At 44.9% G+C, this 27,452-nt stretch overlaps 1 protein-coding gene across 5 annotated transcripts in view; it reads left to right on the top strand.

Moving 5' to 3' along the window:
• FRYL (FRY like transcription coactivator) overlaps nucleotides 1-27,452 on the top strand; it is a 236,645-nt gene that overhangs the window by 159,570 nt on the left and 49,623 nt on the right. For all 5 annotated transcript variants that reach the window (XM_084759709.1, XM_084759707.1, XM_084759705.1 and 2 more), the window contains 20 exons: nucleotides 1,371-1,608; nucleotides 2,607-2,792; nucleotides 3,044-3,130; nucleotides 4,501-4,769; nucleotides 5,558-5,753; nucleotides 6,708-6,832; nucleotides 7,607-7,664; nucleotides 8,285-8,376; nucleotides 11,536-11,708; nucleotides 14,049-14,209; nucleotides 15,012-15,122; nucleotides 16,099-16,253; nucleotides 16,723-16,822; nucleotides 17,723-17,891; nucleotides 19,835-20,094; nucleotides 20,428-20,568; nucleotides 22,164-22,332; nucleotides 24,961-25,045; nucleotides 25,804-25,916; nucleotides 27,221-27,371. In XM_084759709.1, the coding sequence (XP_084615835.1) occupies nucleotides 1,371-1,608; nucleotides 2,607-2,792; nucleotides 3,044-3,130; nucleotides 4,501-4,769; nucleotides 5,558-5,753; nucleotides 6,708-6,832; nucleotides 7,607-7,664; nucleotides 8,285-8,376; nucleotides 11,536-11,708; nucleotides 14,049-14,209; nucleotides 15,012-15,122; nucleotides 16,099-16,253; nucleotides 16,723-16,822; nucleotides 17,723-17,891; nucleotides 19,835-20,094; nucleotides 20,428-20,568; nucleotides 22,164-22,332; nucleotides 24,961-25,045; nucleotides 25,804-25,916; nucleotides 27,221-27,371 (3,039 nt within the window). The remainder of the gene's footprint in view (nucleotides 1-1,370; nucleotides 1,609-2,606; nucleotides 2,793-3,043; nucleotides 3,131-4,500; nucleotides 4,770-5,557; nucleotides 5,754-6,707; nucleotides 6,833-7,606; nucleotides 7,665-8,284; nucleotides 8,377-11,535; nucleotides 11,709-14,048; nucleotides 14,210-15,011; nucleotides 15,123-16,098; nucleotides 16,254-16,722; nucleotides 16,823-17,722; nucleotides 17,892-19,834; nucleotides 20,095-20,427; nucleotides 20,569-22,163; nucleotides 22,333-24,960; nucleotides 25,046-25,803; nucleotides 25,917-27,220; nucleotides 27,372-27,452) is intronic.

Below are 27,452 nucleotides of genomic sequence, written 5' to 3'. Positions count from 1 at the left end.
ATCTAATTATTTCTTTTCTTCCTGCTCCTCCTGCTCCTGCGCTTCCTCCTCTGGCTCCTCCTCCCACTCCTCCTCCTGCTCCTCCTGCTCCTCGTCCTGCTTCTCCTTCTGCTCTTCCTCCTCCTGCTGCTCCTGCTTCTCCTGCTCCTCCTCCTCCTGCTCCTCCTCCTGCTCCTCCTTCTGCTCTTCTTCCTCCTCTTCCTCCTCCTCCTGTTCCTCCTCTTGCTCCTCCTTCTGCTCTTCCTCCTCCTCCTGCTCCTGGTCCTCCTCCTCCTGCTCCTGCTCCTCCTCCTCCTGCTCCTGGTCCTCCTCCTCCTGCTCCTGCTCCTCCTCCTCCTGCTCCTGGTCCTCCTCCTGCTCCTGGTCCTCCTCCTCCTGCTCCTGCTCCTCCTCCTTCATTTCTTCTTGGCACATGATTACTTGTGAGTAACATCCCAACAACAACAACCCCGTCTCTCGGAGCCCTAACACTTACAGACCCTCTGAAAAGTTCCCAGAATTCCAAATGTCATACAATCAGAGAAACTATCTGCAGCTGGCAAAATCACATCTTTGTTAGAGCACAAGGCAAATCACAGTCAGCTGCTGCAAAGCAGCCCCATATCCTCACTTCTGGGATTAAAACAAAAACAGTCTGTTTTTTAAAGAAACCAAAATTCTAAAGTTGTCACTACAACCACTTTTCTTTTTCTTTCTTTGTTAAAAATCTTCTGACTAAAATTATGATCATTATGCTGAATTCTTTAAAAAGTAATTTAACTTTTTAAAATGTAATTAATATATCTGCATTATTGAACCCTAAGCTCTTTGGGCCTGATGGGCTATTGACCCATTTTATTTCCAAAATGTAGATCTTTTATTATTTCACTCCTAAATCTCCTTCCTAAATCACCCTTGAGAGTTATCCCCCATCGATTTCATCTTGATTATTACCTCTGTAGCGAGCTATGTGTATTCATCACAACCTGTAAGAAGTGGATAAGATTAGTCGTGTCCTCTCCAGTACCTGAGTAAGATCCTGTGTGGGTTGGACATATTTTTGTTGATTGTAGGAGAGCACTATAAAGTATTTTAAGGCCTGAAGAAGTTTGAAATGGATTCCTGTTGTCATCTGTATTCCTACACAATAGCCTATCAATTAAATTTAAGACTAAAAAAAAAAAAAAACCAACGATTGTGAATAGATTCACATGGGCTGTAAACTGTAGACCAACACAGACAGGGCGCCCCTGACATGACAGCTTGAGCATGGGCGCCTGTCTTTATGTTCTCGCAGAGTATTTGGAGGGACAAATCAGCCATCTTAGGGTGAAGTGCTAGGCAGCAGCATCTCCTTCCGAGGCTGGCTAATGGAATGCCGTTGTTGGTAGGCTCACCATCCACATGGACGAGGAGCTGCGGGCGCTGGCGTTCAACACTCTGCAAGCACTGATGCTCCATTTTCCGGATTGGCGGGAGGATGTCCTTTCAGGATTTGTGTATTTTATTGTTCGTGAAGTGACTGATGTCCACCCCACCCTTCTGGATAACGCTGTAAAGATGTTGGTACAGTTAATAAACCAGTGGAAACAGGCTGCTCAGACGTATAACAAGACCCAGGATTCTCAGGTACCTCGCACTCCTGCGCTCTCTCTGGCTGTCACCGGTGACGGTGAGGTTAACGTAGATTGGCTGTCTCTAGCTCTACAGCTATTGCTTGTTGTGATGACCTTCTGTCGATAATAATCCCTTGTGCTGGACCTACTCCTCACTCACATACTGGGGAACAAGCATCTGTGTCCAAACTTTAGGCTTCTTGGTTGGTAACAGGTTGTTTTATCTAACATAGGAACTGTAGAATTAATTCTTACATGAAGGCGTTTCCAGCATTTCAAACCTTATATGTGAAATCTCTAGTGATCTGTCATTTGGATTGATTGTTTCTTATGTGCACAGGTCTGTGCTCTTTCACTATAGACGGTGCACACTGTTGATTTTGTAGCCTGGACGCTTAGAGCTGGACCATCCTGGGCAAGCCAGGGTCTTTAATGAGCATACAGCTCACGAGCCCCCAGGTGATGCTGTGTACCCAGCCTGCACTCGCATGTGAAAGACGCAGTCCAAGCTCTTATTTCCCATGTGTACACATTGCACTGAGAGTGATTAGGTGACACTTGCAAGGTCACGGGGCAGTCAGCTTGACAAGTTAAAGCACATCCTATTTAAACTGCCATCGGGGCATTTTGTTCTCTGCCTACTATTACTCTTTTTCTTTTGTGCCAATTGTGAATCTGTTGAACTCTAAGCCTCACTTCTCCTGAAGGGCTCTACCACTGAAGACCTACTCTTACTTTTTATTTTGAGACCCGGTCTCACTAAATTGCTCAAGCTGGCCTTGAACTCCCTCTGTATCCTGTGCTGGCCTGAAACTGGTGGCAGGCCTATGGCAGTAGCCCCAGTCCACACTATTATGTTTTAATAAAGTAAATGCTGTTTAAATCACTTGAGCTAAGGCAGCCCTGTTACTATAAGGCTTGCAATTTGCCATACTGGTTATTGTTTCTTTTTAAAATTCATACATTTTTTAAAAATTTGTGTTTGTTTTTAACTTGCATTTGTTTTTCAAGCATGGCATCGTTAATGGAGGTCCTCACCCACCTCCTTTGGAAAGGAACCCATATCCCTCTGTGTTCCACGTGGTCGAAGGCTTTGCACTGGTCATCCTCTGTAGCAGTCGGCCCGCCACACGAAGACTAGCTGTCAGTGTCCTTAGAGAAATACGGGCTTTATTTGCACTTTTGGAGGTACCTAAGGTAAGATTTAGGCGTGTCATATGGAAATCTCATGAAAGTATTTAAGCTTGTCCTGTCAAGCCACACACTGTGCGAGTCTAGCTTACTTTACGGCTGCCTGCTGGAGCGGGCCTGATGCAAAGCCATCCTACGCCCTCGACCCACCCAACAAGAAAAGAGTCTGGACTCTATTTGAACTCAGCTTTGCTTCCTACCGTGTACTTCCCTTAAGCATTCCTTATTTGTTCAAACACACGGTCTCCTCTTTGTAGGGTGATGACGAGTTAGCCATAGACGTGATGGACAGGCTGAGCCCATCCATTCTTGAAAGCTTCATACATCTCACAGGGGCGGATCAGGTAAGCAGAGCAACTTCCTCTCCATCTGAAGACTTAATGCAGGGGAATGCACGTGTGTGTGTGTGTGTGTGTGTGTGTGTGTGTGTGTGTAGATGCTAAATGCATCTCCTTAGCAAACAGTGCATTAGAGAGAATTTCTCAAGCATATAAAGGGTTTTAAAGTCACAATGTGTACTAATGCTGTGACTAGTTCTTGCGGCCATTAAAAATAAGTTGATTTGGGTAAAATTTTAGTCTCTGCCTAAGACAGTTCCCTTAAATGTGATGTTACTGGACTATGGTCTGCAGCTTCGTGGTCCACAATCCTGGGGAGAAACACTCGTGAGCTCAAAGGGGAAAACACATATTCTGCTTTTTCAGTGAATATTTTGCTTTATGAAACTAAGTAGATAGTATGTTAAAATGTAGAGAAACATCTTTATCAGCAAACACATTACAAAGAAAACTGATGGCATAAATTTCTTTATCTGTTTTTCTCCCTCCCTCTCTTCCCCCTTTTCCTCTCCTCTTTTTGCTATGCTTGAGACCGGACCTAGGACCATATCCAGCCTAACTTGTACAAACTGCTTTTAGTTTTATGCAGTGTGGGTAGAGTGGGGAAGGGAGTCAGGTCACTATTCCAAGGTTGATATAGGAACAAATATGACATTTGCTACTTGAGTTTTTAATTCTCCTATTTTAGATTACATAGATGAAAGACTTACTTACTTTCTGCTCAGCACCTGGTTCTCATAACTCATTGTAATACACAACCTCAGGCAGATAATAATAGCATTTTATAAGCCTAAGACATGATTTAAAATATATATTCTTAAAAGAATTGTGTAGAGTAATAGTAAGTAAGTAGAGTAGTAAGTGACTTAATAATGCCTTAAATGGTACTTAATGAATACAATGAAAAAGGTAGATTCTTTTTTTTAATTTTTTTTTTGAAAAAGGTAGATATTAATTTATTTAAGAATCTGAATGTTAAGGAACACATTTCTAGTGATGGGCACCTCTGGAGACAGTTCACATTACAGGCTGTTCCGTGTCATTGGGATGAAAGCTATAATGTTTTTGTTTTATTTCTAAAGAATTCCATGGAGCCACAAAAGTTGAGTATTCACACAGGAATCGCTTAAGCAATGGCTCTTATCCTTCTTGGTCCACACAGCCTTTTGGAAATAGGGAAAGCTACAACCTGTGTCTCCTGAGGATTAACCCACATGGGAATGTCAGGCTTTTCACTACTCCCTCAAACCTACCCCCACCACACTCTGTATCTTCTATTCCAGAAAACACTGGTAGTCCACTTCTGGCGTAAAGCACCTCCTATGACAAACTTTGAAAGTTACTCAAGTGCCTGGTAATTATTGCTCTCTTTCTAGACGACGTTGCTGTATTGCCCTAGCTCAGTAGATCTGCAAACATTAGCCGACTGGAACTCCTCTCCCATCAGCCACCAGTTTGATGTGATCAGTCCCTCACACATTTGGATATTTGCACATGTGACCCAAGGCCAAGACCCATGGATTATAAGTCTCTCCAGTTTTCTAAAGCAAGAAAATCTTCCTAAACACTGCTCTACAGCTGTGAGCTACGCGTGGATGTTTGCATACACCAGGCTGCAGCTGTTGTCCCCCCAGGTTGATATAAAGTAAGTCCTTTTATAGGACATATTTTATTTTATTTATTTTTTATTTTTTGGTTTCTTGAAACAGGGTTTCGCTGTGTAGCCTTGGCTGTCCTAGACTCGCTTTGTAGACCAGGCTGGCCTCGAACTCACAGCGATCCACCTGCCTCTGCCTCTGCCTCTGCTGGAATTAAAGGAGTGTGCAACCACGCTGGCTCTATAGGACATACTTTAAAATGGATAATCAGCTTTTGTTATGTACGCAAAGTGACATACACTGGAAAGTCTGTAAGTCATGCTATCTTATGGCGGCCTGGGGAGAGGTGTGAAAGATGTGGATTTACAGAAATCTGTCTTATCTATTCTGTCTCACACAATGGGCGTCTAGAACTCTCTCCCTTTGGTCCTTCACAAAGACTGAGTACTTATGATAAAAACTTTATGCTAACCATCGCTCTTTAAATTGGTAGACAGTTTGGCATTAGTTAAATAAAAACTTTCAAAATGTGTTGCCGAGGAGAGATAGGCACTCATATTAGGGCATGGCCGCCAGTTGGCGACACATTCCCCAGTGTATAGTCTGAGCCACAGGTGTGAGTAGCACTAATGTGGGGCTTCTAATAACAGGTGGAGGTGGGGAGGGTGGGGGGCCAGCGGGGGAGGGAGGAAGGAAGACATACTTGGAACAAGGTGCCAATGATGGATGAATATGAAGAATATGAACAAAATATTTTGAAAAAATTGTGAAATTTTCCAGTAAAAATATTACTTAAAACATGTATGATTTCTATCTTTTTTTTTTCTTTTTCTAGTAGCCCCATCAATGCTAAGAAAGTAAATACCACCACAAGCAGTGACTCGTACATTGGCCTGTGGAGAAGCTACCTGATTCTCTGCTGCAGTGCAGCCACCTCCACCTCCCCTTCAGCATCCGCAGGCTCCGTGAGATGCTCTCCCCCTGAGACGCTGGCGTCCACCCCTGACAGTGGCTGCAGCATGGATTCCAAGGTAGGCCTTTCTCACCCTCTGTGGAACCCCAGTGGTTCCACAAAAGCGATGTTTTAAATTTCCCCTCATGGAAAACAAGATACAGTGGTTGAAGAATATATTGCTTGTTTCTACTGAAAAGGGAGAAAAGAAAAAAAAATCTAAGAAATTCTGTCTTATTGTTCTATTGTTATGTTTGTGGATTTCTAGTTAGAATCAAGAATTGAGTTGTTCCCTGGGCAAACGGGACCACATTCATAGAAACAGCATACTGAATACTTTAAAGGGAATAACACATGTTTGCTTTATTCTGCTCCCTGAGGCCTTACACTTCCCATTGTCAACAGGAGTCATGCATTCATTCACTTACTATTTTTGACACATATGTGCCTCACATATAACCCAGGCTGGCTTAGAACTTACTTACCGTGTGACCTGAGCTGGTCTCAGACTTCCAGCCATCCTGTTCTAGCTGCCCCAGGCCTGACATCACAGGAGCGACCTGCCACGTCTTGTTCTAGAAATCATCTTTGAGAAATGCAGTTACAGAATTTGCTGAAGTCTCACAGTAACGTAATGAAAACTTGAGAAGAACTTTTAAATAGATTCTATGGTAGGAAACAAGACACCATGGCCACGATTTACGGAAACCTAAGACTCGGGGTGTCAGAATTTTGTTTCTCTTGTGTTTAGGGATCATAACATAGAAATTATCTGATGGATCCATGGGCTGCTGTGTGGTGGTAAATCTGAGAAGCAGAGACCCACACACAGGTTCTGGGAATGAGCCTGCAGTACGCCCTCGGGCGGGTCAGCTGGCTTCTCTTCGTCATGTGCACTGAAAACCAGTTTACTCAGCCTGTGTTTTGCCCCAGACACGCCACCTGGTCATTGTTTTCCCCAGAGATCACTGAAATGTGAAGTGATTTGGCGGCCTACCTAGTTGTAAGTGGCTATTTGATTTTTCTCCCACAGCTTATTGGCCTCCCATCCGCCTCATCCCTGTTTAAGCACATAGTCCCAATGATGCGCTCTGAGAGCATGGAAGTCACGGAGTCCCTCGTTCTCGGCCTCGGCAGGACCAACCCAGGAGCCTTTCGGTAACTCTTCTTACTCTCTGTGCGCTAGAACAGCGTGTGCTCCCACAGAGAGGGCAGTGGAACGGAACAGCTTCCCACCGGCCCTGGCGTCTCTGCATCAGCCATCCTGGCGGCGAGTCAGTGAATTTGAGCCATCTCCTTTTCATCTGTATTGAGAAAGTTAAAACTTTATTTTCTCCACAGAATTGTTCTCCTAACACCGGCACTTTTTATATAAATGTTAAACCATGTGTGGATTTTGTTTACTTGGGCTTGTAATTTTTTTTTCTCAATCCTATGTAGTGAGCACATTTTCAGTTTAAATCAAACTATAAACTAGGTTCTGTGTAACCTTCTGCTCTTCTAAATCCTGGTTCAGTAAACAACCGCATGTGTTGATCAGTTGTCTTTGTTTCTGACTGTCTCTAGGAAGACCAGGCCAGCTGCCGTCTGGTAGCGTGTTACCCTAACACACATGAGTAGTGTGCTAAGGTAAAATGAGGAAGAGAGAACATTTTATACATAACCATGTTTCAACTCCATAAAACATACGCAGTTCACAAAACGGTGAAATGATAATATGGATGGTATTTTCCTCTATTAATGGAGAGGCTTATGCCATGTTCTGCAGATTCCAAGTGTTCAATTAAATGCTTTATAATCAAAATAAACATTAACTGTTTAAAACAGTAGGTTTAGTGTTAACACTTGTCAGCCTCTGCTGTTTCCGTTTGTATTTGCAGATTCTACCTCCTTAGCTATCGGTGCCAATAATATATACTATTTTTCTTCCAGGGAACTAATAGAGGAGTTACATCCCATAATTAAAGAAGCACTTGAAAGAAGGCCAGAGGTAAGCTGCTTTGAGTTTCCCATCAGTAAACATTTATGTGGTAAACATTGCTTGCTATTAAGAAGTATAAGATTGGTGTGTTCTGTTTGGCTCTTTCTTAACTGACCATTGCTTTCCTTGTCTGCTCCCACAGTGGGCCGTGCTTCCCTTTGCTTTTGTTTCTACTTTCTGTTGCAAAACCTCATTAAGTGTGAGGCAGGCGTGAGCAAAACTTTAGGCCTCTAACCCGATGGGATCATTTTCTGGGCCTAGTTCTCTGAGTCTTCAGGGCTCCTCATAACTCAGTGATAAGACTTCACTGATTAGCTCCTCTCAATCAGCAGGCTGACAAACCACCAAAGGGTGACTGTAGGATTCTATTTCTGCCACACATAGGAGGGATCCACTTATAAAATGTCTCGTGGTTTTGTTTGGCTTGTTAATATCCCACCATCCACAGGCCTGTCCCTTGGAGACCACAGCCGGCACACCCCGTGCAACCACGCTGTACCAGCTGTGTAACCGTGATGAGCCCGCTCCTCTCCCTTGCGTTCACACTGCTAACTTCCCAGATCACATGGGCAGCTTCCTATGAGTTTCTCCAGTGTTTTCTTTAACACGTCTTTGTATGTTTGGGACAGAATATGAAACGGCGCAGGCGTCGAGACATTCTACGAGTCCAACTGGTACGGATATTTGAGCTGCTGGCAGATGCAGGTGTCATTAGTCACAGGTCGGTGTTGAATTCTGACTTTCCAAACTTGGGGGTGATTAGAGAATGTGTTTTCTCCTTGAAATACGTGGAAACAGAAAAGCACCATTGTAACAAAACTATTTGTCTCATACAAATGTCAACATCTGTGAATAGTATTTACCAATTAAAGAGACATCTAGCATTATTAACCAACAGCCAGAAATTACGGGCCACCAGAAGCAGAGGCAGATTGCCTTTAGGTTGAGGCTAGGCTGAGCTACAGAGTGACCAAAATACCACTACTACTGCTAATAATAATTAACGATGATGATGGTGATGGTGATGATGAGGAGGATGATGATGATGATGATAGAAAGAAAATCTAGACTAGGTTGGTCAAAAATTAGATCTAATGTGCCCATGCCTTTGATATTTGGTCGGAGCCTTCATTTCTAGGAAAAGGCATTAGTGGTGGCCTTTTCTTATCAGATTTACAATATCTTACCTCATTTTGAACGTAAATATCTTTGGGCTTGAAAAAATATGCCCCATGTTCAAAGGCTAATTATTAACAAGGTATGCAAATTTCTTCTGATGAGCTGTTGTTGATCCTGCTAGGGACATCATAAACTTTCCTGGTGTAACTCACGGCTGCTTCCTCCAGTCACAAACCACAAATCTTGGGGTTGATTGTGACAGTAGGACAAAGAGCCTTGAGGAAAATACCATTAGCCCTGAGTTCAAAGTGAGCAGTTTCCAACTGGGCATGGTGGCACACGCCTGTAATCCCGGCCTCAGGAAGGCAGGGGAAGGCAGATCACTGTGAATTCGAGGCTAGCCTGGTCTACAAAGTAAATCCAGGACAGCCAAGGCTACACAGAGAAACTTTGTCTCAAAAAATCAAAAACAAAAGACAAAAGTGAGCAATTTCCTTAGGAGGTCACCTGACCTTTGAAGGCAAAAAGTAATGGGTCTGACCTTGTGCACAGGTGGTAACCGGAAGGAAGTCTGGATGGAAGGAACACACATCGATAATTTAACAAGCGTAGTAACAGTGTATGTTGGCATTTGTCCTGGCTGTGAGCTTTGTGTGCCTAACACCTTTCAGAGCTAGCATCAGAAGCTTGTCACAGACTCTTAAAACAGAGGTTTAGTGGAAGAGAATTTTAAAGCCATAGATTCGCTTTTCCTTCATGTTGACTGGAAAGCAAAAGAAAACATTAAAGGCCGTCCAGTCGAAGTTATTCAAAATAAAAAGAGATTTGTGTATTTGATGACAAACAAGAGTGTGTGTGATACGGGCCTTTTGTGGCCCCTTTGAACGTGGTGGTAGAGAGTAGAGGCTCTACGAATCGTTCTGTTTTGGATAACTACCAAATATAGGTGTATTGAACCTGATGGCACATAATTAGCCTATGACCATATAGTAGGGGAGGAGGTCCCCCTCGGTCATAGACCTAGGGGAGGGGAGGGGAATAGGGTGAAAACGGGAGGGAGGGAGGAACGGGAGGATACAAGTGATGGTATAACAGTTGAGTTATAATCTGAATAAATTAATTAAACATAAATAAATAAATAAAACAAAAAAAAAGAAACAACAAAAAAAAAAAAAAGAAGAAGAAAGAAAGAAAAAAGAAAATGAACTTTAGGAAACATCCCCACTACTGAGCAGTAATTGTTTTAGAAAAGAGCTATTTTGGTTGGTTCTTTTTTTTTTTTTTCTAAGAGAAAAATTAATAAAAGGTTGTCTGCTGTGGATCATGTCCTCCATCCCACATGGGTAAGGCTGGGGACATTTTGAACACCAGGAAGGCAGGGAGCTTGTACACACAGTGCCTAGTGTGTACAGTAGCCACTCAGTGGATATTTAAGTAAATTAACATTCTTTGCTAGTGTAAGTGGCAGCCTACTAATTTGTCACGATTTGAGGGCAAAGAATACATACGCTTTCACAGAAGTCAGAATCTGAATAATCAGTTCATTCAGAACATGTTTATTGTTATAAATGGAATTTTTTGAAAAAGATTTATTTATTTGCTATGTACAGTGTTCTGCCTACACATTTGCTGGCACACCAGAGGAGGACACCAGATCTCATTATAGGTGTCTGTGAGCCATCCCGTGGATGCCGGGAATTGAACTCAGGACCTCTGGAAAAGCAGCCAGTGCTCTTAACCTGAGCATTTCTCCCCAGCCCCCTATAAATGAATTTTTTAAAATATGGCCTTTCAAACATCTTACTACTGTTTTTGTGTAATCAGTATTTTTTAAGATATAATGAGCAAAAAAATTATTTTTAATTTAAAAGTATTATGTAAAAGTGCTTTCCCAATACAATAAGAATTGACCTTGCTAAACAGAAATGCAATGCCCTTTGACTTACAGAGCAAGCACTTATTGTTTGTAGGGTCATTTTAGGCAGAGTGGCTCATGTGGGACGTTTTTCATTGAAACATACTGTCGTAGTCCTAGGTATATAGCTAAGAGCTGACGGGACAAGACAGGAGTCTAGCCTCTGATTACACCCTGACTCTAAGTACCCCACGGCACCCCAGAGCAGGGAGTCTGAAGCAGTCTGAGGTCCAGCCCTGTGCCCTTGAATTCTCTCTTAAGTATATACTTAATAGCACCTGTCATCTCAGAAGGCTAGGGATAAGCGACTGCTAAAGGTGTGCCCTGGAGAGCATCGGAGACTGGAGACCAGCTGGACCTGGCACATCCCTCACCCGCTACTGCCCCCAGCAGGCCGCCCACCTCCTTACCACAAGCTAGATATGCCGAGAGGCAGTAATTTTTAGTTGTTGTAAAAGTTAGGTATGAAACCAGGCACCTTTAATCCTAACACGCCAAAGGCAGAGGCAGACATGGTCACTGTGAGTTCGAAGCCAGCCTGGTCTACAGAGTTCAGGACAGCCAAGATAATATAGAGAAACCCTGTCTCAAAACAAACAAACGAACAAACAAACAAAAAGTTAGGTGTGAAATTGCAGTTGCGGTTCCTTGATGAAGAAGCACCGCTTACCTTTTTTATATGTAAGTGAACCAAAATAATAGTTCTTTCATTTTCATATCTTCCAAATGTCGTTCTGCCACCAACACACCACGTTCACCGTGTGCCGTTCTGGTTGTGGCTAGTGACATCTGTGCTCCTTTTAGCTGGAACCAAGAGTCAACATCTCCCCTATGTTTTCTTCTCAGTGCAAGCGGCGGCCTTGAGAACGAGACACACTTCCTCAACAACACGCTGTTGGAGTATGTAGACTTGACCCGACAACTTCTGGAAGCGGAGAATGAGAAGGACTCGGACACCCTGAAGGACATCCGATGCCATTTCAGTGCCTTAGTGGCGAATATCATTCAGAACGTTCCAGGTAGGCTCGCGGTTTCTCCGCGCTCTCTGGGACATTAGGAGACCGTCCTCCTCTTCCCGTCCCTTCGAGGCTTTGCATCTGAAGGAAGGAGCTGGTAGGGAAAGGCATTTCCTGTCCAGACCGATAACCTGAGTCAGATCTCTGGGACTCACGTTGGTCTGCAAGTTGCCTCTGACCACCACACCAGCTCTAAGTCATGGACATACACGTGTACATATACACGCGCATGTGTGTGCTTGCGCACACATACACACAAATAAATAAATGTAGTATTTTTTTATACTTTTTTAAAATTTTATTTTATTGCATTGGTGTTCTGCCTGTACATATGTCTGTGTGAGCATGTCAGGTCCTGGAGTTACAGACAGTTTTGAGCTGCCATTTGGATGCTGGGAATTGAATGCCTGGTCCTCCGGAAGAGCAACCCGTGCTCTTAACCACTGAGCCATCTCTCCAGCCCCACAAAAGCTCTGACTTGTGAGCATCCTGGGAAACTGTCAGCACAATGTCAGTGGCAAAAGATTTTTTTTTTTTAAAAAAAACCTCAGAGTTAGTGTCAGTAACTAGGAATCAAGAAGCAACCAAGCAGTAGGGATTTTCAGCAACCGTGAAGACACTCATCCAAAGTTCAGGAGGTACCTACTGGAATGAGCGCTTTGGACAGGTTTGTGCAGATGCAGCCAGGAGCGTAGCACTCACATCGATGACTAAGAATAAAATGAACAAGGCACGCCTGCAGATAGAAGGAAGAGTGCAGGCGACGGGCAAATCAAAGCCAGTGGACAGCGCTGCTGACGGGGTTATTTAACAGAGGTGTGCCTGTTTTCAAACAGGCACTGAGAAACATGCTGTGAAGATTGACAACTGTGCTTTAACAAGTCCTAAATTTTTTCCTCTCCAAATATGATTATTTTGTTATTTTAAGTAATATATACTAACCTTGGGCTTTTAAATACATGGATTGTATTTTTAACAAGATCTTTTTGGGGGGGGGGGTTTGGTTTTTTTTTTTTTTTTTTGGTTTTTGGTTTTTGGTTTTTGGTTTTTCAAGACAGGGTTTCCCTGTGTAGCCTTGGCTGTCCTGGACTCACTTGGTAGACCAGGCTGGCCTTGAACTCACAGCAATCCGCCTGCCTCTGCCTCCCGAGTGCTGAGATTAAAGGTGTGCGCCACCACGCCTGGCTAACAGGATCTTTTAAGTACATAATTAGATTCGTTAATTTTAAGCACAGGAGTTCTTGCTTTGTTTTTGTCCTTTGAAAGGAAAATGACTTGAGGATCAAACATTTTTTTTCTCCTTTATATTTTCGGCGTGGAAAGTGGCTAGTGTAAAGATAGGTTTAATTTTGTTATGATGCACATTTCCCAGAGCTTCCATCTTGATTTATTGAGATATTGTTTTTCTTTTTCTTTTGTGATTTTCTTTCATAACAGGGTTTCTAAGTTCCTCAGTGTCCCTTCTAAAGACATCCTTGCCTGTCCTGGAATTCAGTCTGTAGACCAGGCTGGCCGTGAACTCACAGGGATCTGCCTGACTCTGCCTCCCCTATGCTGGGCATACAGGCGTGTGCCACCACACCTGCCCCAAATTCCATACCATGCCTTGACGCAGCTAATATCTAGGGAAGGTGTGCTGGCTAGTTCTAGGTCAACTTGACACAGGCTACAGCGATCTGAGAAGAGGGAACCTCAATTGAGAAAATGCCTCCATCAGGTCTGGCTGAAGAGCATTTTCTTAATTAGTGGTTGACGGTAGTGGGGGGTGGGGCGGCACAGCTCACGGTGGGTGGAGCCGTCCCTGAGCTGGTGGTCCTGGGTTCTCCAGGAAAGCAAGCCGAGGAAGCCATGGTAAGCTGTTAATGTGGAACTGTGAGTAAAACAAGTCCTTTCCTCCCCGAGATGGCTTTAGGTCACGGTGTCTCATCACAGCCACTGTTCTCCTCACTAAGGCAGCAGGCTAGGGCTTGGAGGATGGGACATTCCCCTGAGCCGTTAGCAGAGCACAGAGGCAACAGTGTTCACCGATGACTTGGAGTGGGATCTGCTCCTCTTTGCTCTCCCGCCAAGGTGTATGATGTGTGGCTTCTAGTCAAAAGCCCTCGTTTAACAATAAATCAAGCCCGGGGTAACGTCCTCGTGGAGTCGCCAGCCAGCCAGGAAGAGGCTGGTCCTGACTTGAGCTCCCTCCTCAGTCCCTGGCAGCATCGTGCCTGGAGGCCTTAGATGTAGTCAAACGAAACTTCCTCTTTCTATCTTACAGCCGTCGGCTTTCTAACTGACAAGTTGACATGAATAAAATGGCCTAGAAGTAACTCCGTCTACCTGTGTTTATATTCACAGTGCACCAGAGAAGAAGCATTTTTCCTCAACAGAGCCTTCGTCACAGTCTGTTTATGCTGTTCAGTCACTGGGCAGGCCCCTTTAGCATCATGTTTACGCCCTTGGACAGATACAGTGATAGGAACATGCAAATCAATAGACATCAATACTGTGCACTAAAGGTATTTCCTTAGATCCCTGACTTCCTTTTACTATGTTAAGAGAAAAGTTCAGTTTTTGTTTTTTTTGTTTGTTTGTTTGTTTTTCTGTCTCTCCTTATGTGATATCATGAGCAGAAAAGGACTTCTTCAGAGCCCCTGAGAGTGTTTAGGGTGTGGATTTGTCTGCCACATTGGCAGCTTTGTTCAGGTACCCAGAGTACAGTGCAAAAGAAGTCAGAAATCTGTAGGATCTCATCATTGTTTTCCTGAGGGATCAAGGGTTCCCCACTAAGGGATACGTATTGTTCACAGTTAAGTGTTCTTTCTTATGGTCTTCTTGTCTTTAAAGTGCATAGTTAATTTGGTATGATGCTGAACTGCCTCACTTTTAAGTTATTGCTTCCCAGCACTCAGGAGGCAGAAGCAGGCGGATCACTGTGAGTTCGAGGCCAGCCCGGTCTACAAAGCGAGTCCAGGACAGCTAAGAATACACAGAGAAACCCTGTCTCGGAAAAAAAAAAATGTAAAAGTTACTGCTAGGATAGAGGTACCACTTACTGGCAGAATGCTTGCCTGGCGTATATAAGCCCTAGTTTTTATCCCCAGAACCATGAAAAAATCACTATTATATATATATTCATACACATAATAGTTTACATCTATAGCTATATGATGTTATATATTTTTATATTTCACATCATATCTTTGTGGAAGATACCGTGCCTAGGTACACATGGGTGAAAATACCTTGCCTCTTCGCATTAAGCAGTGACATGTAACCTCTTAAATGTTTTAAATGTAATTCTGATATTATCATTTGAAGGCTATGTCTGCTGTACTGTGTTGTGGCCCTGTTGCAGATAATGTGGGACTGTCATCAGATGGCTATTTGTACAAATGGCTGGATAACATTTTGGACTCTCTGGATAAAAAGGTAATGTTAAACAGTTCCTTTGATGTTTCATAATAAATCAGTTAATTTGTGGACCTCTGAAATAAGTCTTCCTCAAAATAAGGATCGAATTATATGTACCAAAAAAAAAAAAAACCATAAGGCCAGTGGAGATGGCTCAGTGACTGTAGCACTTGCCAGGCAAGTGTAAGGACCCTAGTTCAGATCCCCAGCCTCCGTGTAAATGCCAAGCTGATATGGCAGCCTATCGTAATTCCAGTGTTCAGAAAGCAGCTGGGATTGCCACAGCAGGCTGACCAGCTGGACTAACATTGGTGAACTCTGGGCACAAGTGAGAGACCCTACCCCATATAAGCGTATGTCATAAAATTAGATAGGCTTAGGCTATATCGTCAAAGAACGTTGGAATTTTGATTCTTCATGTCACAATGTTAATTTCCCTTACATAGGACAGGATTAATATGGTGCTGTGTGTATGCCTTAATATGATTCAATGTAAATAGCTAGAATATCGGGGCATTGCACGGCATGGAGAACCATGCCCTTTGCTGTGTTTCTGATCCCTGCTTTGAGTCAGCCATTCTTCCTTGCCCTCCCTCCTCCCTGCCATCCCTCCTCCCTGCCCCCCATGGCTGTGCTGTTCCACAGTAGGCGCACCAGCTTCACGGTATGAAATGGCTTACCCTTCCCTGACACTGAGTTATTGCAAGTAATAAGAAGACTTGATAAGAATCTCAGAGAATGGCACCATTCGTTTTTCTGAAAGCTCGTAACCATTGCACGCTGATATCAGCTGCCTTGGTGCTCTATTGGAAGAGTCTCAAAAAGGCTTGCAGGGAAAAAAAAGAGAGAGAGACAGATACACATGTGATTCCCAGCCCCACCCCCAGTGAGTAAACTGGGCATTGGCTGAAGAAAAGGAGGCTGAATTTTGTGTCAGCACGCAATGTGCTGTATCTGCAGCAGGCACCCTGTGTTCTGACTCCCCTCCCCCCAGGTTCACCAGTTGGGCTGTGAGGCAGTCACGTTGCTGCTGGAGTTGAACCCGGATCAGAGCAGCCTGATGTACTGGGCCGTGGACCGATGCTACACCGGCTCCCGGAGGGTGGCAGCCGGCTGCTTCAGAGCCATTGCCAACGTGTTCCAGAACAGGTATTTCAGTCCGCACGCTGCTGCTCAGTGCACTTACAGTGGTTTGTGTGTCTGCTTTCAAGGAAGGCCTTCAGAAGTATTAAGAACCCTGTCTCTTCTTTCCTTGAATGCTGATGAAATTAAGCCAATAAAGGATAATGATCTCCTCCCCCCCTCACCCCCCCCCCCCAACCTCGAATCTCTTGTCTTAAAAAAGGGAAATCCCAGCTGGGTGTGGTGGCGTAAGCCTTTAATCCCAGCACTGGAGAGGCAGAGGCAGGCAGATCTCTCTCTCTCTCTGTGAGTGCAAGGCCAGCCTGGTCTACAGAGTCAATTCTAGGACAGCCAAGATTATACAGAGAAACACTGTCTTGAAAAGCCAAAAAAGAGGAAGTCACTTGTGGCCTCAGAAGCCATGCAGAACCTTGCCATTTGTCTGCTGTGTCTGTTGCCAAGCATTGCCTTCCTAACGTGGGACATTTATCCTCAGGGACTACCAGTGTGACACCGTGATGCTCCTAAACCTAATACTGTTTAAAGCAGCTGACTCTTCTAGAAGTATCTACGAAGTCGCTATGCAACTCTTACAGGTTTGTGTTCAAACAGGCATTAAAATCTGTCTTTATTCAGGGTTTGACAGAGCTCTTTCTACCAATAATACATAGTAACATCGATAGAAAGTATGGCACCAAGTTCCGATTGCCAATAGAAGTGCAAGCCAAAGACAGTATAGCTATTTAAATCTTTAAGTAATAGGAGCACTCCGAAGTGCTCTGTAGAGGACTGTAATTTTGTACTTACAAGGATTTACTGATTAGGACTGATATACAGGAGCGACATTTTTCTGTTTGACACATGTGGAAAAGGAGAATACAGTGGGTTAGGGTTTTTGTTTGTTTGTTTGTTTGTTTTGAAAACCAGGTAAAAGCTATTAACCCTTTATGATACCCTTACTACCTTCCTTAGGTTACCATTACTATCCAATATTTAACTGACTGATAGTAAGGCAAGATGCATTGACTTTTAAGAAGACCCTCAAGTGGGATTGGAGTAGATATATATACACATACAAGACCAACTAAGGAATTATACCAATTTCACTCTAGTGCTCCACATAGTGTAAGTCAGGGACAGTCATGGTTCATAGTCTGCCTAGTGATTAGCAGTGTCAAGGCCTTTTCCTATTTACACTTTTTTGTGCAGTTATATTTTTAGCTAGAAAAGTGATTAATCTTTTGTCAAGTCATTGCACAGTAAGCTGCTCCAGACTGTACTGTGAGCCTGCATCGCTGGTGCTGGATGCGTGGAATGCAAATCTTCTGCAGACATTTCAAGCACTAGAGATTAATACAGCAATATAATGGCTATACAGATTCTAAGCTGGAATATCGTATAGGAGAGTTTCTTGTCTTGTTTTGTTAATTATACCTGAACTTTAAAGGACCTAGAAAAAAGCACTAACTGAAGTGGATGGAATTGCTTTCCTGTAGATACTGGAACCGAAGATGTTTCGCTATGCTCACAAGCTGGAGGTTCAGAGAACGGATGGAGTCCTCAGCCAGCTGTCCCCGCTGCCGCATCTGTATTCCGTGTCTTATTACCAGTTGTCTGAGGAACTAGCCAGGGCGTATCCAGAGCTCACTCTTGCCATATTCTCAGGTTGCCCAGTGAAATGCCTCGTTTCTTTTGCAATCAGTTGTGTGTGTGTGTGTGTGTGTGTGTGTGTGTGCGCGCGCGCGCGCGCGCGCGTGCATGTGTGTGTGTGTGCGCGTGCATGTGTGTGTGTGTGTGTGTGTGTATAAATGTGTGCTTGAATGCTTCAGGATATAACTGTGATAGCTTCAGGACTAAGATGGGGCTACTTCGCCAACTCCTTCCCTGTGTTTAGGACCCACACTCAGATCCTGATGTTTGCATGGCAGGCATTTTACTGATTCAGCTTCCTTCTGGCTCTCAAAGATTATTTTTAGAAGGTTCGAAGCATTAAAAATGTGAGGTTGAATCGGAACTTTGTCTAGGAAGAACTTAAACTCCCCTCTCTTGCTATTTAAGTCTTCTGATGCTGTGGTCTTGCTTTTTAGAGGAAAGAAAAAGAGCATCACGTACAATTTAGGCTTTTTGTTTCGTCTTGTTTTTTAACATAGTGAACCTTAAGTGTTGTTGGCTCCTGGCTCCTTTGTCACAGCCAGATTGGCTCCTCTCCACAGTGTATTCCTTGAGTCCCTGGTCACACATACCATCCCCAGTCACATCCAGCCCTCTTCTCTGGAGGCCTTGAACTCTGTTAGTGTCAGGTTCCTGTCTGAATCTCACTGGACGCTTCTGGCTGCTAACCGATCTGTTCCTTCTACTCTTCAGCCCCCTGGCTGCTCAGAGCTGTGGGTGTTAGCTGTCCTCTGCTGCTTTCAGTTCTGTTCTGCCTTGGCTTCCAGGCGCTAACTATTTCCTGGCTTTCCTCCTGCCTCCAAGGATTATTTCTTTTCTGTCACCTTTAGTGGAGGCTTGCCTTCCATTCATGTCACTATCCCCACACTTCACCCTGGGATGGCTCCATCTCCCTCGGGGAGGTCAAGCCTTGATGTGGCCCCAGTCCCCACGCACTGTTAGGATGTCACCCTTCAGTTTCTTTTGAAGTGTCATTTTGTTTTTCATGCTGAGCCTATGCAGTTTGTATATAAACTACACAAATACTCTACGCCAAGTATGTGTCTTTGTCTTGAGGCTTTATTCTGTCGTCTTGCTGGTTTCAAAGGTGTAGTTCAGAGCTGTTAAATGTAAAACCGGCCTCTAGAGCTCACTGATCTTGCAGAATTGAGCCTAGCCCTTAAAAAGCATCCCCCCTCCCCCATTTTCCTGCCCTTCGTTCCCTCATACCCACCATTCTGCCTTGCCTTTTATGAGTTTGACTACTATGGATAAATAAGTGGAATCGTCTAGTATTTTATGTATGCGGCTGGGTTATTTCGCTCAGCATAGTGTCTTGTGGATTCCTCCTTGTATCAGGGAATGGGTTTCCCTTCTCTCTTCAGGCTGTGTAGTAGTCCAGTGTCTGGGCATCACGGTTTGTTGACCCGGTTCTTTCATCTGTCCGTCAATTCAGTTGCTTCTATGTTGTCACGAATGCGGATGTGCAAATATGGCTTTGGGCTGTTTCAAGTATATACTCAGTAGTTAGATTGCTTGGTTGGTAGAGCGGATCTCTAACTTTTTGAGGAGCCACCATACTTGATTTCCATATAAGTATTTACCATCTTATAATCTTGCCAACAGCATTTTGCATAAAAAAAAAAAATAAGCACAGCCAGTTGTGGTGGCACGCGGCTGCAATCCTAGTTCTAGGTAGTGGAGTTTAAGGCCAACCTGGGCTACATAGAGAGAAACTGCATCAGAATATAAGTAGATGCTTTGTGTTAGCTGTTTTTGTTTGTTTGTTTTGTTTTATACTATGTCAGTGAGGAGACATCGTATTATTATTTGAGAGATGGCATTCATCACGTGAGAGGTGGCATTTATCATTGAGGAGGGGTTGATATGTGTCTTCCCGGTGGCCAAGAAGCACATGGGATGACGTTGGGTCTCCCCTTTGATATGCCTTGCACCAGAGATCAGCCAGCGGATCCAGACGGCTCACCCCGCGGGGCGGCAGGCCATGCTGCATTATCTGCTGCCCTGGATGAACAACATCGAGCTGGTTGATTTCAAACCCCTGCCTTCGGCGAGGCGGCAGGATGAAGATGAGGAGGACTCCCTGAAAGACAGGGAGCTCATGGTGACAAGCAGGCGCTGGTTACGGGGAGAAGGCTGGGGATCCCAGCAGGCCACCGCCATGGTGTTGAACAATCTCATGTACATGACAGCAAAGGTATAGGGGTTTGTCCTTGTCATGGCTGTACAGTTTGGGGGTCAGGAGGAGGAGCTGTGGTTAGAAACTGATGCTGAGATGGCCGTGGGACAGGCAGAGAATACGGTATAAACTCCATTTTTCCTTCAAGTCAAGCCAGACCTGACTGGTAACACTGATGCTTAAATCCCCTGGAAGAAATAATCATTCCAAAAAAAGAAATAATCATTCCTTTAGTATTTGGAAAAGATGAACCTTTCTATAGAAGCTATTTCCCAGTGCATCGTGGAGTAGTGAGTCTGGCTTTTACAAAACAGGCATTTCTGAAGTGTCTCCTGTGTGCTCTGTTTCCAGTACGGCGATGAGCTTGCCTGGTCCGAAGTGGAGAATGTGTGGACCACCCTTGCAGATGGCTGGCCAAAGAACCTGAAAATTATTTTGCACTTTTTGATCAGTATTTGCGGGGTGAATAGTGAACCAAGCCTCTTGCCTTACGTATGTATTCAAGTCCATTTATCTTTTTTTTTTTTTTTTTTTTTTTGGTTTCTCAAGACAGGATTTCTCTGTGTGTGTAGTCTTGGCTGTCCTGGACTCACTTTGTAGACCAGGCTGGTCTCAAAATCACAGCAATCCGCCTTCCTCTGCCTCCCAAGTGCTGGGATTAAAGGCGTGTGCCACCATGCCTGGCACTTATCTTTTTTAAAAATATACACATTGACTGAATATCTAGCAGGGTATGGATTGATCACCCTGCAATTGAGAGTGCAGTGAGGACAGCCAGGAAGAGTGTGTGGCTGCCACTGCACGCTATGCCAGGCCAGGTACTCTCACAAGCACTGGCCTTCCAAGTGAAGGATAATACAGGTTTTATTCTCTGAAATTGCACCTAGGATGATCAGCAGCATAGTAAGTGCTGAGCCTGATTAACTGAGAAACCCCAGATAAAGGCTAACACTTAAGGTGGTAGCGGTGTTGAGGTTTCCCTAGGCTGCAGCTGTCATTTTAATAAGAAAGGTCAGTGCCTGTGCCTTCTGGATGGAAGGAAAGTTTGGGGAATAGATGGAAAAGGAAGAGACATGTGATGTTCTTTCTTGCTATGGGGGTGAGCGACGACTTACATCTATCTACACTGAGACTAGAGAGATGGCTCAGTGGTTAAGAGCACTGTTTGCTCTCCCAGAGAACCTGGGTTCATTTCCCAACACCCACATGGTGGTTCACAACTGTCTGTAACTCCACGTCCAGGGACTGTAATGCCTCATCTTGCCCCCACAGCACCAAGCCGCACAGGCAGGCATGCAAGCAAGCAACAAACCCATCCATACATGTTAAATGAAAAGTAAAATCTGTATGGGAAAAAAAAATCCATCCACGTTAACAAAACAGTAGGAACGAAGAGGGCTAAGGTGAAAGTCCAGGTCTGTGCGTGTGTGCATCTTCCCAAAGTGTGCCCCCCAGAAGGCCAGTTCCTCAGGGGGTTGCCATGGACGTTCTTGCAGACCTTTTCTAAACAGACTGTGGGGTGGCATGGGTGGGTGAAGGGATGGATGGATGGATGGATGCTGCCGCCCAGGAAGTGGATTCACTTCTGAGTACTCCGTTGTTGTTAAAGACATCTCCAAAATTAGGCTGCGGGGCAGTGGGGGGATGAAAGACAGATGCTTGCCACGAAGGCTGATGAGTAGCGGACGGAGAGCACTCCTACCCTGACGGCAGACCAAAGCTTTTTCCGTTAGCAAAGAAGTTTTTACAGAAAAGCTCCTCTCCCCCCACCCCACCCCACCGCCGACCTTTCCTGTCTTCTTTTTGCCTCTTCACCTTCCACAAAGTGTTAAACTTTATTTTTTAAAAAGTGAAATAAAACCTGTCTCAATGGGGACTAGAGAGATGGCTCAGCAGCTAAGAGTCCTTGATGCTCTTGCAGAGGACCAGGCTCAGTTACTAGCACCAGTGTTTATAGTGCACAACCAACCGTGTGCGCGCACACCCACAAAACCAAACACCTTTAAAATGTCCACCTCTCTAGACAAAGCTGAGATCACAAAAATTCTTCATTTTTTTTCCCCTCCGGAACACTTTCTCTCGTGCAGGTGAAGAAAGTCATCGTTTACCTGGGCAGAGACAAAACGATGCAGCTGCTGGAGGAGCTGGTGAGTGAGCTGCAGCTCACGGACCCCGTCAGCTCGGCCGTCGCACACATGGATAACCCGCCTTACTACCGCATCACTTCCAGCTGCAAAGTCCCTTCCGTCACCTCAGGTGAGCGCCACCCGCTGCTGCTGTGGGACGCGACACTGCTCTGGCCATGTGTCCTTCTCTACAGGAGCCTGGGCCTTTACATCTCATTACCAGTGAAAGAGTCAAGTAGCAGGCATATATGGTGATTGATGTGAGACTCGGTAAATCTTTCATCACTAAAGAACTTTTAACAATCTAAGGATGCCTACTATTACAGGAAGAAGAAATAGCATCTTTGTACTTTTTTGGGGAATAGGGTATAAGTTCCTAAACAGTGATTTTGTTTTTAATGAAGAGAGTCACCTTGCTTAATTCACAAAAAGGCTTCCTCGCTGAAACCACTGGGGTGATTCCGTGCTGTAATTGCTTGGATCTGTATTATGCGCTGTAGCCAACCAGGTGAATGGAAGTCCTGCTGGCTGTGGGTAGACGTGGTCAGATATATGTATGAAGTGCAGACCGATGCTGTGATCTGGGAATGACGCAGTACGGAGTCGCTGAAGCAGGTGCACTCTGCGAGAACAACTTCCGGTGGTTACGCACCAGTGTATCTAGGCCAGTGGTTCTCAACCGTCTGCGATCCTTTAATGCACTTCCTCATGTTGTGGTGACCCTCCCCCCCAACCATAAAATTATTTTTGTTGCTACTTTATAAATGTAATTTTGCTACTGTTATGAATTGTATTGTAAATAGTGACTCACTTGTTGGTGAAGATGCAGTAAAACTCTGTCACCCGCTATATATTATGCACTTGGCACCGTGTTGATACCTCTGCATCTTTTAATTTCTATCTTTATAATTTTATTTGTCTTTGTTTTGGTTTTCCCCTTTTGGTCCTACTTTCTCTGAAACTGTCTCTTCTAACTTTTTCACCCATGTAAACAAGCATTTAATCCCAGGATGTAGATTTTTTTTAATGTCCTGCTAGTCATGTTCCACAGTTGAACTTTGTTTTCCCGCCTCCGATAACTAATGAAGGCCTCGCTTCCTTTCTGTTGCTGTGCGTTCTGACCTGTAGTAGGACGTCCCCTGAGGGCCTGGCTTCTAGGTCTGCCTTTTGGTGGAGTGCAGTGTCCAGCGTTCTTAAGCTCTGTGAGTGCACAGGAACACTGTCAGTGCCCTTTGTTGGGTGACAGTCTTGCTGGCTTAGTATATGAAGCCTTTTCTTTTGGATGGATCAGACCTCCCAGAAAGAGTTGTGTTATCATCTCCTGAGAGAAAGAATGTGGGCATTTGTGGGGTACCTGTATTCATGCATAGTCTCCAGGAGCCTAAGAGGCCAGTGGCTGTGAAGGCTGCACAGCGGGAGGTGCAGGTCCAAAACCTAGTGTGAGCATTCTCACTTCTGTCCCCTTGTCATCCAGAAAGTATCTCTTGCTCTGCTCTGCCTGGGGTGCCCCAGTCAGGGAGTCAGCACAGGAGACGACAGCTGTCAGCTGCCAATGTCGTGGAGTCATGCTTCAGAGAACCGCTACATTTAAAATAGATTTCCAGACTATTGTTTTTAAAATTATCCATATTACCTGTAGGCCTGGTTAGAGATCAATTAAGACACAGACACTTGTTATATTTTTAAGTAGCCTTGGTTAACCTGGGGCAGGGCAGATAGCATCCTCTAAGCTACCTCCCATAGTGTGGCAGGCTTGGGATCCCTGCCTCAATCCCATGCCATCTGTTTCTAGTGACTTCTATCAAGTTACCTCCCATCCATAATCCCAAACACTTGCTAATGTTCCTTATCTGGGCTGGATTCTCCATCCATGCCGGCCATGTGCGTCTCCTCCATCTAACCCATGGCGGTCTTCCTCTCTTCCCTTCAAGTCTCTCTCTTTTCTCCTCATGGTGGTCTCTCTTCTTCCCAGAATTCCTCTCTCTCTCCTAGACCCCCACCTAGCTCCTTTTCCCTGCCCAGGTGGGATGGCTTTTTATTAAGCAAAAGATTGGCTCACACAAACAGCCAACAGTACTTAGCATCAAAATACATCAGAGCATCCCCCAACATCAGACGGTTCTGTTTTAGTGCTGCTTCGGCAACGCATGGAAGACTCTTCATTTCTCCCGCCGCCGCCTGCCTTCATAACAATTATTTCTTGCCCATTTGTTTTCTTTTTTGTATTGCATTTCTTCACCTGTTGCATCGTGGGGGCACAATCATGCCACTGTGTTCAGGTAGAGGTCAGAGGACAGCTTATAGGAATTGGTTTTCTCCTTCCACCATGTGGATCTCTGGGGTCAAACTCCAGTCACTGGGCTTTTTAGCAAGTGCTTTCACCTGCCAAGCAACCCCTTCTGCACCCACCATCACCGCTGGTTTTCTCCCAGTCAAGAATCTGATGGTCCCTGGGCTGCAGAGGTGGCTCAGTGGTTGAGAGCACTGTCCGCTCTTCCAGGAGTTGTGAGTTCGGTTCCCAGCACGCACATGGCAGTTATAACTGTCTGTATGTAACTCCAGTTCCAAAGGGGCTGACACCCTCACACAGACACACATGCAGGTAAAATAAGAATAAACACATCTTTAAAATATTATTTAAAAAAAAAACAATATGGCGGTCATAAGCGTCACCACATTGCTTTCATGGCAGGGGCCTATTGATGGAGGCATTTATTGTTCTCTTAAGCTAACCGGCATGCTTCCTCTCTGGTGACAGGAACTACTTCCAGTAGCAATACCATGGTAGCTCCCACAGACGGCAACCCTGACAGTAAGGCCCTAAAGGAAAACTTTGAAGAGAGGTGAGTACTTTTGTCTCAGAGCATGTGGTCATTTCTTCCGGGGGGGGGGGGGGTGGAGCGGGGCGGGGCGGGTGCATGACTTCACGCTAAGCTTCTAGCGAAGCATCCATTCCCGTACGTGAGCATCTCCACATGCCCGTACGTCAGCATCTCCACACTGACTGCCCAGCAGCCCAGGCGACAAGTCCCTATATCCAGAGTTTTCTGAATGAGGAATTTTCTCTGCCTGTCTCTCTGTATAGCTCTCACCAGATTCCCTACATGGCGGGATGCTTAGAGAGGAATAATGGGGAGCTCCGGTTTTTAAATTCTGAGGTAGAAATTGGTGTGTGCGTAGTGAGCTGTTGCTAATAATCTGCATCAACTGTGCTTCTTTTACACACAGGGAGTAAGGCAGAAAGGGACTGAAGAGGTGGCTTGTTACATAAACCACTTGCCACACAAGCGTGAGGGTTAGAGTAGAAAGTTCTATGGAACCCCCCCCCCCCCCCCCCCCCCCGCAAGAGCCAAGCAGGTGTGGCAGCCCACCAGTCACCTCCGCACTCGGGGAGGGAGGGGAGCAAGAAAAGGAATCTCTTAAGACTAGCCACAGAGGAAAGACCTTAGTCAGTGAGGAGGACAGCCAAGGTGGACCTCCAGCCTCCACATGCACTTCCGCACACATGCGCACCCATACCGAGATAAAGACAAGGTGAACGGTAAACCAGAAATGCCACTTGACCATGATCCCCGCATGACTCTCCTGGTCCTTCCCACAGCTACGCACACCTGGACATCTACAGCGGACTGAACAGTCATCTAAACCGGCAACATCACAGACTGGAGTCTCGATACAGTAGCAGCTCCGGAGGGTCTTACGAAGAGGAAAAAAGTAACCAATTCTCAATGCTCCTTAAATAACTATTTGGGTAACCTGTATTGTTAATCGTGTTCGTGTTAATGAGTTTGCCTTGCCAAGGAATTGTTTCAAAACTCTTTAAAACTGCCACTAGTTCTAATGGGAGCTGAAGTGTCTTGAATGTAAGGAATGAATTGATTAAGCAACAGTAGGTTGGGAGATTTTTTTTTTTGTTTTAGGTGCAGGTTCCCTTCAGAAAGCATATAAAATCCGTTCTCAAGAAGAGTCAGAGAACTGGGCCATGCTGGCCCATGCTTTTAATCCTGGCACATGGGAGACAGAGGCAGGCGGATTTCCAAGGCAGCCTGGTCTTCAGGGAGAGTTCCAGGGCAGCCAGGGCTACACAGAGAAACCTTGTCTCAAAAAGAAAGAAAGGAAGGAAGGAAGGAAGGAAGGAAGGAAGGAAGAACTAGTTAGAGAGCAGACATGGGACACAGTCTGGCTGTTGTTTCTTAAGCAAATTTACTCATCTTATGGAACCACATTTTGCTGAAACGTTTTTGACTTCCAAAATGATCAATCCCTTCGGGGTCTGGAGGGCCTGTTCTAGTCTCCTCCTTTTGTGCATCATGGAACTGAGGTCCGGAGAGGTTAAGTGACTTATCCACGTCACACAGAATTCTGGGTGTCATTTGTCCTGCACCCCGCAGCCCAGTGTGGTAGAGCATGTTTCTTTCAGAGGTGGTTTCTGTCAGCCCCATCTCAGGAAATTTAGAACCGATTAAACTTGCTGGAAGATCCTTGTGGCAAGGCAGCTTTATTTATGATATGGTGTCCTGGTTTGTCCTTCAGCTGGGGAGAAATAGACATGTCAGTGTTGTTGGCTCAGAGGTTAAGAACACTGGCTGGCCTTCTAAAGGTCCTGTGTTCAATTCCCAGCAACCACATGGTGGCTCACAACCATCTGTAATGAGATCTGGTGCCCTCTTCTGGTCTGAAGCAGAATACTGTATACGCAATAAAATAGATCTTTAGAAAGAAAGAAAGAAAGAAAGAAAGAAAGAAAGAAAGAAAGAAAGAAAGAAAGAAAATAAATATAAAGAATGGGGCCTTGGTCAATAAACCGGTCTTTCGATCGCTCTGTCCCCCCCCCCTTTTTTTCGCCTCCCCTAAGCTTATAATATCTGTACCTAGGTCTCCCTAGAAAATGTTTATCAAGATAGTAGGAAATCACTTTGGATCCCTTTCCAAGGCTGTGAATAGTGGGGTGTCTTACTAGAGCTTGCTTATGGCAGACATCAGATGGTGCCGAAAATGAGATCATTTTATCTTGATAGGTGACTCAATGCCACTTTATTCTAATTGGCGCCTGAAAGTGATGGAGCATAACCAAGGAGAGCCACTGCCCTTCCCACCAGCTGGAGGCTGCTGGTCGCCACTGGTGGATTACGTGCCTGAAACGTCATCTCCCGGACTGCCTCTTCACAGGTGGACTAGAGCGCCGTTCCTATTTCATACGCGCCACGTGGCAGCTGAACCCCGCTCAGCTTCCAAGATACTGTCTGACAG

The sequence above is a fragment of the Acomys minous genome (genome assembly GCF_964271855.1).
Source record: "Acomys minous genome assembly, chromosome: 15".
Taxonomy (NCBI): Eukaryota; Metazoa; Chordata; class Mammalia; order Rodentia; family Muridae; genus Acomys; species Acomys minous.
The sequence above is the reverse complement of the archived record's forward strand: the minus strand, read 5'-3'. Positions and strand labels throughout refer to the sequence as shown.